This window comes from Papaver somniferum, chromosome 6 (genome assembly GCF_003573695.1).
Source record: "Papaver somniferum cultivar HN1 chromosome 6, ASM357369v1, whole genome shotgun sequence".
Taxonomy (NCBI): Eukaryota; Viridiplantae; Streptophyta; class Magnoliopsida; order Ranunculales; family Papaveraceae; genus Papaver; species Papaver somniferum.
The window spans coordinates 50,885,307-50,904,288 of NC_039363.1; the positions used below are offsets into that span (position 1 = coordinate 50,885,307).

The window sequence follows — 18,982 nt, forward strand, 5'->3', positions numbered from 1 at the left end:
CTCCGTTCCGACAGTTGATGATCGCATTGGACGTCGCCAGGAATGGACGTCCTAGAATGACAGGAATGTGACAATTTGGGTTTTGGACAGGTTGGGTATCTAAGACAATGAAGTCTACAGGAAAATAGAATTTTTCAACCTTAATCAAAACGTCTTCTACCACTCCACGAGGAACTTTGACAGATCGATCTGCCAATTGGAGAGTTATAGGTGTAGGCTTCAACTCTCCAAGACCTAACTGCACATAAACAGAATATGGCAGGAGGTTCACACTTGCACCTAGATCTAATAAAGCTCTATTGACCGTGTGTTCTCCGATAGTGCAAGAGATGTTGGACAACCTGGGTCCTTAAACTTGGGTGGAGTTTTGTTGAGAATAATGGAACTCACTTGTTCAGCTAAGAAAGCACGTTGTGCACATTAATCTTGCGCTTTTGAGTGCACAAATCTTTGAGGAATTTGGCATATGCAGGGATTTGCTTAATTGCCTCAAGAAAAGGAATGTTGATGTTGACTCTTTTGAACAGTTCTAACATCTCATTGTAGTGGGTGCTTATCTGTTGGCGAACTAACCTCTGAGGAAAAGGAGCAATAGGAACATTAGGAGGTAGAGGGACATTCCTAGCAGTAGGTTTGTCGGCTTCACTAATGTGCTCGGATTCTTTTTCTGGACTAGAGGTTTCCTTAGGTGGTGTAGGCAATGCTAAGTTTGGCTCAGATTCACTTGTTTGTGGTATGCCTACATTGTTCTCAACAACTTTACCACTTCGGAGAGTGGTGATGGAATGGACTTGATCGGGTGAGGTTCTTTCGCAAGATGATGATGTTGTGCCTGCTTGAAATATCCTCTTTGGTTCTTGTTGGGGTTGGCTAGGAAGTTTACCCTTTTCTCTTGTATTCAATGCATCGCAAATTTGACCCATCTGTAGTTCTAGAGCGGTGACTCGCTGATCAGTTGCTTTCTCGTTTTTCATCAGATGTTGGGTCAATTGATTGATACTTTCTTCAATGCTGGACAATTTCTTATCAGCAGTGTATTGAGGGTACGACTGCTGTTGAGGATTTCTAGGGTATTGGTAGCCTTGGTTGTTTTGATAGCCTTGATTTGGTTGAGATGGTCCTCCTTGGGCAGGGCCTTTGGACCATGAAAAGTTGGGGTGGTTTCTCCATCCTGGATTGTAGGTCTGTGAATATGGGTTGTGCTCTTGTTTTTGAAACATAGCATGTGCTTGCTCAAGCTTAGATTCCTGGAATGCATGCATTTCCGGACACTCATTGACTTGGTGATCAGATCCATTACATAGAGCACAGATAGCCATTTCGACATGTTCACAAAAGGTAGTGGGAGAAGGGTTTGCGTTTTTCTGTAGTTCTAACGCTTCTATTCTTCTTGCTAGCGCAGCCATCTTTACACTTCCTTCAAAATCAGACTCAATCCTATGGACCCTAGCTACAGGTGTAGTCTTTCTAGGTTCACGAATGGATTCCCACTGTTGCGTCTTCTCAGCTACTTCAATCAGGAAGTCCCAAGACGCATCAGCAGTCTTATTTACAAAAAGACCATTGCACATTGACTCAACCGTTGTTCGGGTGGACACATCTAGACCCTCATACAAAATTTGCACAAGTCTCCATTTTTCAAAACCATGATGGGGACATTGGAGCAATAATTCATTGAATCTCTCCAAGTATCTAGCTAGGGTCTCACCCTCTAATTGCACAAAGCTATTCAGACTTTGACGAATTGTCGCAGTCTTGTGATTTGGGAAAAACTTTTTGAAAAACTCCTTGATGAGGTCATCCCAAGACATGATGGATTGAGGCTGTAAAGCATACAGCCAGGCCTTAGCCTTATCTTTAAGGGAGAAAGGAAAAAGCCTCAACTTTAGGATTTCGTCAGACATTTGAGTGAAACGCAGAGTTCCACAAATCTCCTCAAACTCTCTCACGTGATGGTACGGATTTTCATTTTCTACACCTCTAAAAACTGGAAGCATTTGTATTGTGCTTGATTTCAGCTCATAATGGCCATTGGCTTCTGGTAGCACAATACAAGATGGTTGACTAGTTCTAGTTGGGTACATATAATCCTTGAGTGTACGGGGTTCTCCCATTGTTTCTGATTGATCTGGACTGTCTACCTCAGAACTAAGGATTTCGATTGGATCGTCCGGGTTAATTCTAACGAGTCTGTTGGTTTGGTCTCTGTAGGTCACAATCATGTCCTAGCAGGTACCTCAGCTAACATGTTGGTCAGAGCAGTCGGAAACAATTTTTGGAACCACAAAAGGCCCAATATTTTGGTTTAAAATGGGTTTCTTGATGATTTGGTTTTGAATGGGTTTTGGTTTCACAAAGGGTTTTGGTTTATGAAATGTAGAGCCCTAATTTTTTTTTTTTTTTTTTTTTTTTTTAATCAGATGGAAGCCTAATGGATGGGATATACACCTAAAGTCCAAATTAAAAGACAAGCCCACAAAGAAAAGAAAAAGAATAATAACAAACAATAAATACAAGCCCATAAAAGAAAAGAAAAAGAAAAAAAAAGAAAGAAAATTAAAAATTATTACAGGCCCAAATAGAAAGAAAAGAGAAAATTTAAAATTATTACAAGCCCAGATTAATACTTAAACACAAGCCCAGATGAATTTAATGAGGCCCAGTTGGGTTATCTCATGGGTTAGGCCTACCTGAATAGCACAGCCCAGCTGTTCGGTTTAAGTTGCTAAAGCCCAGTTGGGCTTGGATCGTCCTACGCGGCTTTAGTTTTTCTGAGGCCCAGTTGGGCTTTGATTCAGTTTCTGCACCTTCTTCAGCTTTCAGCCCAGTTGGGCTTTTGGTTCAAAGCTGCAAGTGCAGCAGCAGCAACACAACAGCAGCAGGAGCAGCAGCTTGGGAGAGGCTAGCAGCAGCAGCACAACGCAGCAGCAGGACAAAGCAAGCAGCAGCAGGAAGAGTAGGTTGACAGGGAAAGAAAACTGCAGCAGCACAGCAGCTTGGCAGCCCAGTTCAGCAACAGGCTTAGCACAACAGCAAGAAGAGGAGCAGCTCCACAGCACAGTTCAGTGAACAGCAGCAGTTCAGCAACACAACACAAGAAAGAAAGAGCAAGTGCGCCGCAACCGAGTCCCCGGCAGCGGCGCCAAAAACTTGTTGGGGCTAGAAATGGTCCTAAAATAATCTAACTGCAAGTGCACAGTGTCGGCAAGCAACACAGGGCAAGCACAGGTCAGTTCCACAGGGACAAGGGGGAGCAAGTGTGATCTTTCTTATTGTGACATTAAACAGAACTAATCATTAGCATTCAACAGAACTAATCATTAGCAGTTATTAACTTCCCAATCATTACACAGAATTAGCATTTATTAAACAGAAGTAACAGAACAAGCATTAAATTTCCACTAACAGTTATTAACATTCAATGCATTGACTTCAGGTTAGCATCAAATTCAACACAGTCTTTATTCCTGAAGCATTAATCACTAACTACTAATCATTTACATTAACACATTAACATTAATCATTAACCATGACAACATTAACACATTTATTTCTGGAGCACTAATCATTGATCATTGATACCAATCATTCACATTAACTGAATAGCAGACTTGGAGGCAAAACGTTACACTAATTCAATCACTGAGATTGAAGCAAAGTTACACAGTGAACTGAAGATGGACAAGCAAATGAGGAGGGTAAAAATTCTGAACAGTAACAAGGATAGGGTGAATCAGATGAATGGAAACTAGGGTTGAGAATTCACCTCTCAGCCCATACTAGCATGTGAACTAATGAACTACTTTAGCTTCTTTGAATAGATAAATTACCTCCAATCACTAAATCAAGGCAAGCATTAGTTGTTTGTTTAAAGCACAACTAATCAAACACAATAACAAGCAATATAGAGTCAGTGAACAAACATAGAGGAATTCTAACTACCTAGGATGCTTGACATTCTAGGTGAAAGCAACATGTATTCATCAACAAAAATTCATCTTACACAATTATCTTGGCATAAACAGCAGCACATCAGCACACAAATTAGCATTCAGGCTAAGGGTTTCATCTTAGCCCCAGTTAAGATGTTTAGTTCATAGTTAGAGAGCCTAACATGATACTAAGAGGGTTATTATACATGGAGAAAAGCTACAGGGACAGAACACAGAACAAAAACCAATTGATAGAGAAAATTCTTACTGAAATTAAACTTGGGTCTCCTCTCCCTCTCTCACAATGTTACACAGTGTACAATTTATACCAGAACACTAACCCTAATTGTAAATCCCCAAATCAGAAAATTAGGGTTTTTTTTAAATTACACAAAATTTAACTTACAAACTCCCAAAATCTGCTCGACCCATGCCTCCTCTAGTCCTTGATGCTCTTCCTCTGCTCCTATTGTCCCCTAATTTCGAGTTATTTTACTCACCCCAAAACCTAGGGTTTCAGAGGTTGTGAGAAGAAGAAAATAACTAGGCTAGGGGTATGGGGGTGTTGTCGGTGAAGAGATAGTAGTGGCAGTGATGGAACTGGTGGTGGTGACGGAAGTGACAGCGGCAGAGAGGGGAGGTGGTGGAGTTGCAGAGCTCTGCAACTGTCGGGTGAAGGAGATGAAGTTTTGGGAAGAAGGAGGTGTTTGGGTGGTAGTATAGGCATCGGTGCTAGGGTGTGAAGCGGGAACATCTGATTCGATGTTTGGCGAGCTGATCCGTAGGATGTGACGATGGTAGGTGGATCCAACGATGAGATGGGAGGCTGTGGGTAGCGACCGTCGGATGGAGGAATGCAACGAAAAGGACGGCCCAAGATGGAGATCGGCGTTGCGATGTAAAGCGGGAGCTTCGGAGTTTGATGTGCGATGATGGAGCGACCGTAGGATGCTGAGATGCTTCAATCTGACGGCTGAAATCCGATACGGGCTTGGGTAGTGGAAATGGGTTTGAGAAAGGGTTTTGGGCCTTGGGTATGCCAGGCCCATAACTTCTTTAAGAACAATTCCTCCTTCTTGAGCCCATTTCTACCCTCTTGGTCTTGTGCACAACATTCTTCGCGGCTTCCTTGCGTAATTCCTCCCGGCTTTTCACTACTTTTCTGCTCTTTTTGCTCCTCACTTCATCCAGATTTTATTTGTTGCCTAAAAATGCAAAATTAAGTAAGAAAAATATTTATTCTTGAAAACAATGAAAATACAGAATATGGGATAAAATGTAGAATTAATGCACAAAAGATGAGTTAAATGCCAACAAAAATATATATAAATATGCACTATTTAGCACTCATCATGCATGTATTTGAAGGCAATCGAAAATTTGAAGACGAATAAGAATTCTTATTAGTTTTCGTATCTTGTGGATTTAGTGCAAAACCTTGATCGGCTAGGATCCAACTAGAACCGGTTTATCTTTGATAGACTTGATTGATTAGCCGCGTGAGATCGACATCGCTTTATAGTTTCTCTTTGAGATATATATTGATTGATTGCGAATCTAGAACTTGATTATTTCGGTAACCAATATATAGATTGATCTAACCAGAAAAAAGAGTTTATTAGATTAAACATAAGATCCTTTGTCAGTGACTCATCTATATCTTGTAGCAAGATTAATTAGAGTGGTTACCAAACAGATTCTTCCTTTGCTCTTTGGGATACGATCCAAAAGACTTGCCATTCACGTGCGTGACTCTAGAAGTCGAAGGTGCAGTGATACTGAGGTAACTAAGTAGCCAGGGGTAGTCTGCTTGGTCTCAACTCACGAAGCTGGTATTAGATTTTGTATAACAGCTTAATTATGAGAGTATTCAAAACTGGACTAGGTCCCGAGGTTTTTCTGCATTTGCGGTTTCCTCGTTAACAAAATCTTGTTGTTCCATTTACTTTACTATTCCACAATTACATTTGGTTTATATAATTTAAAGTAGATTGCACTTGTACGTTAATTCCTTAATACTTGATATTACTCTTATAGAGTTTCCACACTTTGTTGTCGTATCGTCTCGATCTTGTATCCATAGTCAATCACACAAGTGACCTTGTTGTTGTATTGTCTCGATCTCGTATCCATAGACGATCACACGAAGTGTGAACCGAATTTGTTGTATTGTATCGACTCTGTCCATAGACGATCACATTCGGTAAAGGACTTATAGGTTGATAAATAAAAGATTGTGGTGTATTTGGATACCCTCATCTTTTCAATTGGTATCTTTCTAATAACTAGAATTGTTTAGTTATTTAGGGTCTAATCAAACACAATGGCCATGCCTTACTGTTAGTTCTGCACTTCAGTTGGATGTTATTTAATGCTTAATGTTCAGTTCTGTTTAAAACTTTAAATAGCTACACACACTTGTTTCTTAAAAAAAAGTCTACTTGCACCAGCTCAAAAGCTCAAAACTTTTAGCAACCATGCTCAATCATGGTCCTAGCTCAAATCAACGGTTGAGTTTTGAGCTGGTAGCAAATGTTGTTGCGTACGGCTCTACTCAAAACATGTTTCTTTTGTGTGTGCATCCTTCGCTCAGTATTTAGCTATACTTAACTAAAAGGAGCCCTTCCCCCAATATTGTTGGGTCTTAAATCATGCATTTGATTTGATCAGTATGTCTTTGCAAGGCTGTCATCTGTGTTAAATCTGGTCATGACTATCATTATTTCCCTTCTCTTGGTTAACATATATCGGGATGATAGCTACTATTGTTGCTTATTATCAGACGACAAAGAGGGATCTTCTGCAGGTCGACCTCTATAAACGCCGTAATATACAGGGGAAGAAACTCTTTGATGAACAAAAATCATGTGAAGAAGATGACTCTATTAGTGCATCTGACCGGGAAGGTCCAGAATAAGAAGACCAAGATGAGGAGGATGCTCCTTTGATACATTCTTTTGAAGTCTGCAGCAAAATTGACGTCTTTGAGAGTTCAAAGACAGGAAAGCAAATCCAAAGATTCTGGGAAAGCTCCTCAAGAGGATGCATCTGATTCTAAAATGTCAGGTATGTGATCAAGTTAAACAGCATATGGTTTGGCCTGAATAGAAACTTGATGTCAGCAGTTGTTTGTGTATTAAGCCGATGGTAATTGCTCCACCATCAATGCACCTAGGATGTGTCAGAAAACATTATGGTGCACTAGTTACCAAATCCAGAAGATGTCTTCTTGGATAGCAAGTTTTTCTGTGACCATCATTGGTTTGTTATCGTGCCTTTTCATGCACAATCACTTCAAGCATTCAGAGTTACTTCTTGCGACCTATTGGATTTTATCTAACAATTTGGTGTTGTTGCATTGGCAGGTTCTTCTGAGTAATTCTACTCCCGGAATAGCAGGCACGTGTTATCAGCTGAGGCGTGTTGGAAATGTAAATTCTGTACTAGTCAGATGAGTTTTACCGACAGAAGGCTAACCTTTAATGTTTTATTAGAGGGATAATGTAACCTTTCCTTTCTGCTAGTAATGCCATGTCAGTAAATATTATCTTTGTTCCTAGTCATTGTGTTATCATTATAGTCCTTGTGTAGTGATCAGAATTCAGGACTTGCTTGGTATTGGATTTATTTCTGCAAATAGTGAGTAAGCTCTCTTGATATGCTTGCTTTAAAATTCCACTAGTCCCTCATTCACAGACTAATTTCCACGGTCTGTAAAATATTCTAAATGTTCATTTTTGCTGATCTTTGAAATTAAAATTGCTTTTTCCATCTTTTACTGATTTTTGGAACTTTTGGATATTTTTATTTAAGTTTCCTAAATCTTTTCTATCTTTTGCTTGACGTGCCAAGTAAAAGACATCACATTCACGCCCAAACACCCAAAATGCAATAGTCACAGGATGTTTAAGGTTCTTATTCACAATATTGTTTTCCTTGCTCTAACTCAACATGGGTCATCTAATATCACTTATACAATCAACATCAACTAAGTTTTGCTCTACAGGCTTAGTTCTAAAGCAGTTAAACAAGACTAGAATGCTTTAATTCCTAAAGTCAAGTCTGAAAGTTACAGGCCAATAGCTTAAGTAATTCATACAGATTTTATCCAAGCGTCCCTAATAGCTGAAAATATATCTTCGACCCATAAACTTGTTCATTGTATAAAGAGAAAATCTGGAAAAGGTGGTCATATAGCTTTTAAACTTGTCAAATGCCTTCAACGGTCATTTCTAATGAATGTCACGTAAAAATGGGTTTTAGTGACAGATGGTTCTCTAGTTTACCAATGCATATGTACAACAAAAATTCCTGTTATGCTAAATGGTGATCCTTGTCAAACCTTTATATCCTACAAGAGGGTTGAGGCAGGGAGACAATCTTTCCAGGGTTAACAACAAGGGAAGTTAAAATAGCTAACTTAATTCTGATAGGAATCAACTCTTCAAATTTCTAATTAAACTATTGAAAAACTAACAGGCACCATAACAGGAGTAAAAAGTAACTTGTCATCCAAAACTCTGCTTAGTCAAAACATTGGAGGGTGTTAATCCCACGAAGCTAATGCACCACCACCTTGATATAACTATGTGTTGATGACACACTAATAATGTCTCGTGAAGAGAGCAGGCATGCTTAATGAGGGCTAGACAAAGAAGCAAATTTGCATATCATAGAATACAAACCACCACCTCATACTGCCAACTGTTACTGCGTGAAACAGTGTTGACACTGATTTTTTTTTTAAAACATCATAGAATGCAATCAAATTATTTCAGACGTAAGTGCAAAATGCCAAATAATCTTTCAAGTTTGATGAAGGGTTAGCAAACAGAGTCAAACATGAAACCCTAGTTTAGTGAGTTATCTGAGAAATTTAACAACTAGTAAAGAAGAGAATAAATTTGGTTGGGTCGGGAAACAGTGGATATTAGCTACACCTCATAACAAATCGTAATGAGCACTCACATCCACCTGTAAGGATATTCCGAGACCAAGCATAACATCCATCTCAGATATCTAACAGTTTCTATGACAGAATACATAACTGGCAACTGCAGCACAAATTTAACAACTAGTAAAGAAGAGAATAAATTTGGTTGGGTTGGGAAACAGTGGATATTAGCTACAGCACATAACAAATCGTAATGAGCACTCACATCCACCTGTAAGGATATTCCGAGACCAACCATAACATCCATCTCAGATATCTAACAGTTTCTATGAGAGAATACATAACTGGCAACTGCAGCACAAACAGCTCCACTTCCATCTTGCCACCATAATACTCCCTGCAACAAATATAAGCGCATAAGACAAATTCATCTTTTTTTATACCACAAGTTCATTATCACAATGTCTGCAGAAAGGGATGGGAGAAGCAGTGAAAACTAAGTGGGATTCACAGCAAAACAAGTCCAAGGCCAAGGTATGTTTGTCTGTTAGTCGTGTTTATGCTTCACAGGAAAAAAAAACTCTTCTTAGTTAGTTATACAAATGCGAGTATCAAGTTCCAAACTGCAAGGTACCTAAACATTCCAACAATGAGAAACCTACGACCTATCAGTTGACTAATAGCAAATTTGCAATTAAAATTAGAGGCAAGATTCTGCAAGTGGTTTCACCACATAACTTGTTACCTAAAATCACATATAAGGTGTAATAAGATTCTGTAAGTGGTATAATCAGTGTCTATGTGTAAAAGATTCTGTAAGTGGTGCCATAGGGATTGTCGAGAACAATTATTCTGCAAAACTGTTTTCTAGCAACAGATACAGAAACAAGAGAAGTACCTCACGAAATGAACAGGCTAGTTACCAAAAGCTTTTTCTGCACTCCTCAGCAATGGCGAAATAATACCTTGAATCTCTTGCAAGGAATTTTGTATACTTATTTCTTCCATGAGTGAACGCTTAATATTCCGAACATATCCCTTCAAAGTATAAGAACTTTTAATATCTTCAGCTCGCATCTGTGCAACTCGCTTTGTTAATCCAATTAAGAAACCAGCATATCTAGGCACGGTACAATATTTATGCAAGACATTCAATAACAAACCAAGTTCATCTTCGTCCAGATTAGAAACGCACTTTAACAACTTCTTCCTTGCAACCAATTCTTCCATTACTGCCACCATATCATGTGGCGACTTCCCATTCAACACAGTTACCAAAGCTTCCTTATGCCTAAACTTCCTCAAAAGCTTATCATGTTCAGTTACCTTCACTTTCGCTTGTCTCTTAATCAGGTAATCTCCTCGAGAAGGTTTCTCGCTTTGACTTCGTTCAAAGTATCGGAAATTGGTCGGCCTCAAAGCTCGCTTCTCTGGTACTGAACTAATACTATATTCCCCCAACTCCTTTCCACTAACACCATCGACATCCTTCTTTTTCTTTTTACCAGCATAAATAACACCATTAGAAGTACCAATAACCCTCACAGACGAATCACTGGAAACACCAACAGACAACAACGGCGCAGGATACCTCATGGAATGTGTAATCTTTAAAGCCGAATAGTCAAACACTTTCATATACCCATCTAACCCAACACTTAAAAGTCTACTCTCATCAGACTCTGGACTCCCATCTTTCAAAATTTTACCAACACAAATCGAAGTCACAGTCTTATTATGACTTTCCATAGCATAAATTAATTTCCCTCCACTAGTAACATCCCAAATTTTGACAGAATTACCACCAGCAGTAGCTAATAAACTACCAAATGGTAAAAATATCACATCCTCAACAGGCTTACCATGGTTAATATTCATAGTAGAATTCATAGACGAAACCCTAGTATCCCATAACTTAACTGTATGATCATATGAACCAGTAACAAACAAATCAGAGCTTACGGGAGACGATGCCCCAGACCTTACATAATCTTTATGACCCTGGAAACTAAGCAACTCAGTTTCAGAAGCCACATCCCAATACTTAACAAATGTATCATCACCTCCTGAAAACAAATGAAGATTATCAAATTTGGGATACTTAACACAACGAACAGAACGATAATGACCTTTCAATCGACGAAGTGCTGATCGAGTTTTAAGATCAAAAACTTGAACATCTCCTGATTCACCACCAAAAGCAACAAGTTTCCCATCATGACGGTAACTAGCAGAGTATGCTACATCATTAAAGGAAGTAAATTTAGAAGTGGGTTCCAAGGTTTGTGAGCTGTAGAGTGTTGCTGAAGCTGAATAAGTTGTGATGAAATCATTTGTTAAAGGGGAGAAATCGATGGATGTGATTGGGTAAATTAGGTTGGGGATTTGAGTGGTTTTGTATGATTTTTTCCAGTATTTTGATTCTGTTGTTGATGTGGGTTTCTTTGATTTTGGTTTTAGTCTTGATTTTACTGGATAGGTTTTCCCAATCTGTACTTCCGCCATTGAAGAAATATTCAGAGCTCTGTCGGGTGTGAAATAATTTTAGGGCTTTGTTAGGGTTTTAGGAGGAGCTTTTATTCTGGATTCTGGATCGATCCGGATGGCCCATCCGACGGTACATGTTATCTGGATGGAGTTTTTTTATTCGACGGTCTGACAATGTTGGTAATATCACGTTGGGTTTTGCGGGTGAAGGAAATGCGTGGTGGGTTATTCTTTGAAACGTTTTCAGCCGTCTATTTGATCAAGGCCGTTATTTTTTTATCTGTGTCATATGATTACATACACTTTTCTCTTTCTACCACTACGATTCTTTTCTTCTCCTATTCTCCACTCTGAAACTTCAAATCTGTCTGATTTTGTATGGTTCGCTTATCATTATTTTTATCACTGTTGCTCGCATCATAAGGAAGATACTGCAATGCTTCTAAGAGGTGTGGATCTCGAAATCTATTGCGCCTAACCCTAATTTAATAATTTCTTATATGATAACTAGGTTTTTGATTCCTTTTTATTCGAAGTATGGATTTAATCCTTATTACGGGTTCTCATAAAATTCGTAAGATTGTTGCAATTTAGGTTTAGGCAGAGTTAGGGTTTTTCGGTTTTCTTACTCTTCCTTCTCAGCCATTATCGGGTCTAATAAGAATCTCTTTAAAATTTTAGGTTGATGATTACCGTGTGTAATAAGAGAGCTAGCTACGAATTCTAAGCATGTTTCAAGGTTGAAACTTGAAAGAACACTGTGCGCAAACCATCTCCAAATGAGAGTTTTCTTTTTCCAATTCACGGACAGTTTTTTTTCTTTACATTGTTTTAACTTACCATTGATAGCTTGTAGTTTAATATTCGAACATGGGTATATTATGCTTTTTGTTCTGTTAGTTACGGCTGAGAAAAAGAAAGAGGTACGTAATCCATCAGCATAATTCTCAGCATATATTTAGGTTAATTTTTTTGGTGGGATGCTTACTATTGTTGTTTAATATTGTGAACCCTAGCTGATTACAGTCGGTAGGTGAAGTTTTAAATTTGTTTTGCAAGATGTGTAACACTGTAAGGTTCCATTTTCGTTTCTTGCCAATAAAATAGATGTTGTTCTATAACGCACTCACTCGATGTCTATATAGTATGCACTTTAGTGAAAAGCTTGATGAGTCATAGAACCTTTTGGTATTTGGTTTCATTACGCTATTTATTTCTTCCATGGTTTTAAGATTGTTCTTGATGAACATGAATAGCTTCAGAGAATTACAATTTTGTGGGGCCATTCAGCTTAATGAAAGCAATTTCATTAACAAGTGATTTATGTGATATGTTAAAATTGATATTACTTTTGCGGGTTTTATCGGTCAAGCGTAATGATTATTATAATCAATCAGAATTGTGTGGTTTTCTTTCTTATATATTGGTGAGGTGATGTTCCATACAGAAGCACAATATATTGGTATTACTCTATATGTTTATTGACAGGAACGAAAAGCCACACGTGCTGAGTTTATCCTAAATTGCTGTCGGTAGTGCTCGCGTGATCCATACTTATGATTTTGTGTGATTAAAACATTGGTGAATCACCATATTGTTAAAGAAACATTCTTTGATATATAGAAATGCATATTCGTCAACGGATTAATGGCATTTTTATTTCACATTGTTTTTAAGGATTGAGAAACGATTAGGTCCAATTGCGCTCTGGAGTTCTTGGTGTACTTTTTTAGCTGAGTTGCCTTATCCTGGATACTACTGCTAACCCTGTTCTCTCGAACTTTTTGGTCATTGGGGTTGGCACAAGTTGCCAGGGCAAAGCAACTTAGTGGCCGTCCCCTATGCAGAATCAAGGAGTGATGGGAGAGAGCTGTACTGTTTTTTGTTCACTGCAAAATTTTGTGCAAGCTCATTTGGTATCCGGCTAAATTTTCAAATCTCTGAATCAAATGTCGCCATGTATTATGGGAGCCGGTGCTTTACTACTTTTTGAAAAGAACTGAGTCCATGTTTACTTTCAAATAAAGTTTTGACTTTTGATGTTTTTTTAAATGGTTTGATATTTGATCAAACAATTTCTTTATATAGGTTTAATTGATTGGGTTCGTGTAGCATTGCGAGTTGGATGCAGGAAAATACTGGAATTTTCCTTTCTAAGGCTCTTTTTGGGGCTTTATGTATAGTCATTTAGAGGTTCCTTTGCCTTTTTCTTCTGTATTTTGATCTGCCTACACATGAGAATTTGAGTAACAAGACCAAGATGAGATATTAGACGTACTTATTTTGTTGATTTATGAAAAAGCTGCACATTATAGAGTCGAATGTGTATGGAAAGCTTAGTGTTGGTATATAGCAGTGTAGCATAATGTGTGAGCCTTACGTACTACTTGATGCGCCCAGACATTCATGTACTTATTTCATTCTCTTGGTTTTTGGTGGTCTCTTATTATTAGATTTCACTATAATGGTTTGTGGGGTCTTCAAAGATATATATGATTTTGTTGTTATCTTGCGTTACCTTTTATAGGCTAGGTATCACCTCGGCCGTAAATTCCTAAAATTACAAGGAATAACATGTCTTGGCTAATGGGGTAAAATTCCATGTGTTGGTAAAATTCCTAAAATTACAAGGAATGCCTTTTATTTTTAAACCGAACTTTGAATATTTGATGCTAAACTTGCCTATTGAATTTGCATTTTCTGACAACTATGTGTTTCTTAGAATTGGATGGACTCAATGTGATCAGTGGACCAAGAATGGCATTCCGGGTTTAAGGTATATTTCTAACGTTCCATTAATGCAGGAATAAAACAATATTTTGACAGCTTATTGGCTTATGATGGGTGGCGGGTGGTACTATTGTGGTTGCACTAACTGCACAATGGTGTACCGAGTGCTCGAATCAAAGATCGAGGAACCAATACCAAGGTGCTATTATAGCTTATTATGTACCTACCGCTCCAGTAATAAAGAAAAACCACACTTATTTGTTTTATGAGTACATGACCTCTCCTGATCCAGTTTGATATAGGTTCTTGCTCTGGTTTGAAGTCAGAGACCGGTTCAACCATTTTCTGCAAACACCCATTAAGGTATTCTAGGTATACTATTACAGAACGCCTTAGCATGTATTTGGTACTGAAATGTGTCTACCTAGATGCTATATTATGAAAATTTAATCTCCTCAAATATAATCCATTCTTTTGGGTACAAAAATTGTTTGGTAGCCTCATTAATTTTGAATGGTCATTAAGTGTCTCTCAGTACGCACCATGTTCTAATTGGTTAATGATTTAAACTATGAAAACAACTGTGGTAACGACTTTGTTAAGGTATTCAAACACCCATTAAGGTATTCTAGGTATACTATTACGGAACGCCTTAGCATGTGTGTGGTATGATTTGAATCATACCACACACATCTGTAGGTTATTGTTCAATCAACTGATTCATCATCTTTTTAGTTACAGATCCAGGATACATCCTGTTTAGTTATTTTGTTAAGTTACCATCATTTTTAATATACACCTCCTAATCATTTTATCATTCACGCTAATTAAGTAATCAATTAGTCAACTTCTTGCATACCAAATTGTTTTATTTGTATCAAATTTAGGTTGAGTAGCAACATCTAAGGCTAGGAATTTGATTGTTGTGGTCTTGAATGGGTTATAATAAATGGTTTGTTGGAATGTTGGTTGAATATTCGTTGCTCCACTACCCTCTCATATAATTTAGTTTTTCGGTGTTATTTCCTTCCGTATGTATTTTGGACATTCAGTAATTATGTTATCTTTTAGTACTTGAACACTTAATGTAACTTCACAAAGTTGTATATCATTGAGCATATGATTTTTAACTAAGATGCCTAAAATCAGTAGATACAAATAGATTCATGTTTCAGGTCATTTGTTGTAGATGCTCGATGATAGTGTAACTGTTTCCAGTCATATGCATAATTATTTTGAAATGCTACTCATATTCTATGCACTATAAAAAGAAGAAATGCATGGAGGAGTACCTAAAAAATTTATTTGCATGTGTGATGCGCTCCTCTGCGAGGGTGACATCAATTTTGTTGACAGGTACAATGTCTCTGATGCCAAGTTCGAATTCCAGTCTGCAAACAATGAACAACGGATTAGTTCAAGTGGGATACATTGGTTACTATATACTAATTGAATTACAACCCAGGCGTTACTCCTAGCAGTTCGGGTATAGTTCTCCGAGAAGTTCAGGTGCTTATACTAGACTTCTTAACTGAATGTCTACTCTGCTTTTTGGGAACCAAAATAACTGCTATATTCAATTACAGGCAACTATTTTGAGGACTTGCACATATTTACACTAATCAGGAGTGATGTCATTTTCAATGATGATTGTCGAGAAACTTGAGTTCTTTTTTCCCGCCGAAATAAGTTGAAAGAGGATATTGGCATTTACGATTTTGATAAAGAGATCATTTGAACATGAATATGTATACTTTCTTCCCATATGAATGTAGATACTTTGTGATTAAGAGATTTTGTTACTCTCCTCCAACATGAGTATGTATACCTTAACTTGATATTGGCATCTATGATTTTAATGTTCTCACCTTTACGTTCATACATCCAGTTGAGGATTAGACGAAAAAGAATTGAAGATCACAGAACCAGTAGAAAAGAAGAACTCTTCCTTGAAAACAAGGAGAAAAAAAGGTGAGATTTCTCCTTGAATTTGTAATGCTACTCAAACGAGTCAAACCACATGTATTCCTCTGTCTTTATGCTAATTTCAAGTTCGAAAGTATGATTGTTTAGATTGTGTTGATTTCATGTCTTCTATCCATTTTTTTGTTGGGAGAAAATGAGTTATTTAATTGAAGAGATGAACTGTATTTAGCATTTAGGCTCTCTAGATTTCTATTCATCATAACTGTCCTACGGCGCCTAGCAAGTCGGGTATATGTTTCCATCGTGCCCCTCAAATTAAAATGGTATCTGTGTGCAACAGTCCAACGAGAATAAGCCAACCATCTTCGATGCCTATCTTGCTGTGTAGCCTCTTCCTTTCCTGTTCTACTAACAATTCCCAAGCTTCTAAAGTATTCACATTTGCAGGAGCGATACTCTGGACCATCTTTGGGATAAAGCTCACTTGATTTGACAGAAGTTCCTCCAGGGTGTCAAAATCCTGAAAGCTAGCTAGCATCAAAGAGGTGAACACGAAAACCGGTGATTATGGTATTCAGTCGGTGAAAAATAATTAGCATGCCACATGTTTTAAGTTCTTCTTTCATAGCTTTTTGGAAAAGAGCTCAGTTCTAACATCTCATTTGCAACTGCAGTTGCCTTGGTTGGAAGACTATTTAATGCTTCTCTAAATTGCAAATAGGCAGGAGAACTTAACTTGGAACCTAATTATTTTGCTTCACGTGCTGTGTTCTGGAGTTATAGATTGGTTGAGGAAAACAATATTATTAGAGGCATTATGTTCTACAAGGATATGGTGCTCACGATGCGTATTCGCACAAAAGTAGAAATAAGTTGGAATCCTTGGCTGAAAAACAGGTTCACATGCACGACAACATTGCAATGTATTGTTAGTGGTGTTAGGTATCTTCTGTGAATTCACACTGCCATAGAGTACCTGCATGTTTTTGCAAGTCCAAATTAATTCGTTTCGGTTATGTCAGGATATTGCCACTGCTAATCATATAAACTCTACGCTCATGTTATTCATTTAGAAAGTAGGGGTTTACCGATCACTCATGTTATTGATTCTATATTCTAGGAATTGCATGCTAGCTATTTTGTTTGTGAATAATGTGTTTTCCAAGTTATTATTGATTCATATTTTGTTGGCAGGGTATGGCTATTGCCTTTATGATAATGTGTTTTCTGAGTGGCTGTATCTCATGTATCCATAATTGAATTTCATTGACTTAGCACCTCAACTGTTAGACACGTCCTTCGAGCAAGGTCAGTTTGTACACCTTTATTGTTATTTACACTAATTCGTGGAAGGCTTGGTAACATATAGCTTCGTAGTTGATGTAGGCTTACCAAAATTATACTCTATTATATGCAGGTAATTTTATATATTCGAAAAACAAAATTATCTCTCAATAACCAAGGTATGCCAAATTGCTTTTTCAAATGTGGTTGATGGGTATAGTTAACTCTAGATCCATAAACAGATGACTTTTTCCTTTGCATCTCTTACATATGGGAAACCTCTTTTTCCTTATAAATTTACTTTTTCTATCAAATATGTTCAACCTGGCCATCCAGAAAACCAGTCAGTTTCTCAATTGTAATGGATTAAAGTTCCACTGATGGTATGAATTGGTAATGTCTTTTGACACAATTTTGTTGCAGATAGGGAACTTAATTTTGCTGAATGAAATTGCCAAGTGTTCGGACCCTTTATTGTGATGGTAAGCCTGATTTCTGACATTGAATATTAAAGTCGTAATGAATGTTTGTTCCGTGCAAATTCTACAATATAGTAACCCAAGATGATATATGATTATAAATCTCATCGCTCTACCAGAGCTCATTCAGTTTTCATGTATTGCCACTTGCCATCTTAGCTCAGCTGGAAGAGCGCATGGGATTTAACCATGTGGTCGTGGGTTCGATTCCCACAGATGGCGGAGGGACCCTATGGTTGTATGCATAAAATTTTGGTGCAGCTAATCTAACATGGTTCGTTCTACAGTACCCAATCTTATTACTTATCACACTTATATTGATGTGGAGTTCACTCTATAGATAGCCAACTGAGGTAGTTCACTCTCTCTGCATATCAGTTATGGTAGTTTTGTTCTCACTTATACTTCTTATTTATCACGGTTCACGGGTGCTTTACCACACGTGCAAGATTCGAATTGAGGCGTCTTGGATTGTTTTCAGAGGTACTCAAATGTTAATTTTTTTTTAATCCATCCGTGGGCATGAATGGGCATCAGGAACCTATTACCAGCAGAAATTCTGCAAACTCTATGCTGAACATTACTTTTTTTGGTATTTTTTGCAGGGTCTTCAGGGTATAACCGAGCGTAAGCTTCTTAAACTATTTGTGCAATAATTAAATGATTAAACTTACCTGGACTTAAGATTCATGCATGGACATGGTATGTTGTGGTCGTCATAGGTAGTAATTGTTCATAACCTATTCAAATCGAAATTTTGTTACCTGCATAAACTTTTGATATATAGTATATAATTCCAAATAGGAGAAATTTACTCACAGATACTCTATATTTAAGCTAAGTCTACATGTATCTAGCCTATGCTGCTTTGTGGTATTTGGTTGTTTGTTGATAAGAGCTTTTAGTTAATGGTATATATATTTCACATATAAAATACTGCACATAGTACAGTATCTACATTCAAAATCGACGCAGTAGTCTCTTGGTTGCTAATATCCAAAAACAATTCAAATATCTGGCCTAACTTAATATTAACAGGGCTCTTGATTCCAATTCAAGGAAGCAACATACTTCAATGTATAATTGTTAATTGTTGTTCCTCACATATTATACCAGATTAGTATTGCTGTGGAAATGTTCTTCCATGTCTTAACTAGATTAGCGAGTCTAACCATATTCACAGCTCCGTTTATGCTGGACTGCAGATTATACAAAACGGACTGGGAGTTTCATAGAGAACGGTACATCCT

At 37.7% G+C, this 18,982-nt stretch overlaps 1 protein-coding gene and 1 non-coding gene across 2 annotated transcripts; one reads left to right on the forward strand and one right to left on the reverse strand.

The window, feature by feature from the left end:
• Nucleotides 1–8,721: 8,721 nt before the first annotated feature.
• Nucleotides 8,722–11,377, reverse strand: LOC113287534 (protein SLOW WALKER 1-like). Its single transcript, XM_026536315.1, has 2 exons — nt 9,725–11,377; nt 8,722–9,223 (listed from the first exon to the last, which is right to left on the reverse strand). The coding sequence occupies exon 1, from the start codon at nt 11,329–11,331 to the stop codon at nt 9,742–9,744; it is 1,590 nt and encodes a 529-aa protein (XP_026392100.1). The 5' UTR covers nt 11,332–11,377; the 3' UTR covers nt 8,722–9,223; nt 9,725–9,741.
• Nucleotides 11,378–17,881: 6,504 nt separating this feature from the next.
• TRNAK-UUU lies at nt 17,882–17,954 on the forward strand. Its single transcript has one exon. It is a non-coding gene; the product is annotated as a tRNA-Lys (tRNA).
• The last annotated feature ends 1,028 nt before the right edge of the window (nt 17,955–18,982 follow it).

Bases quoted from the DNA above. Each gene is read 5' to 3' on its own strand.
- LOC113287534 (XM_026536315.1), bottom strand. From the start codon at position 11,331: ATGGCGGAAGTACAGATTGGGAAAACCTATCCAGTAAAATCAAGACTA.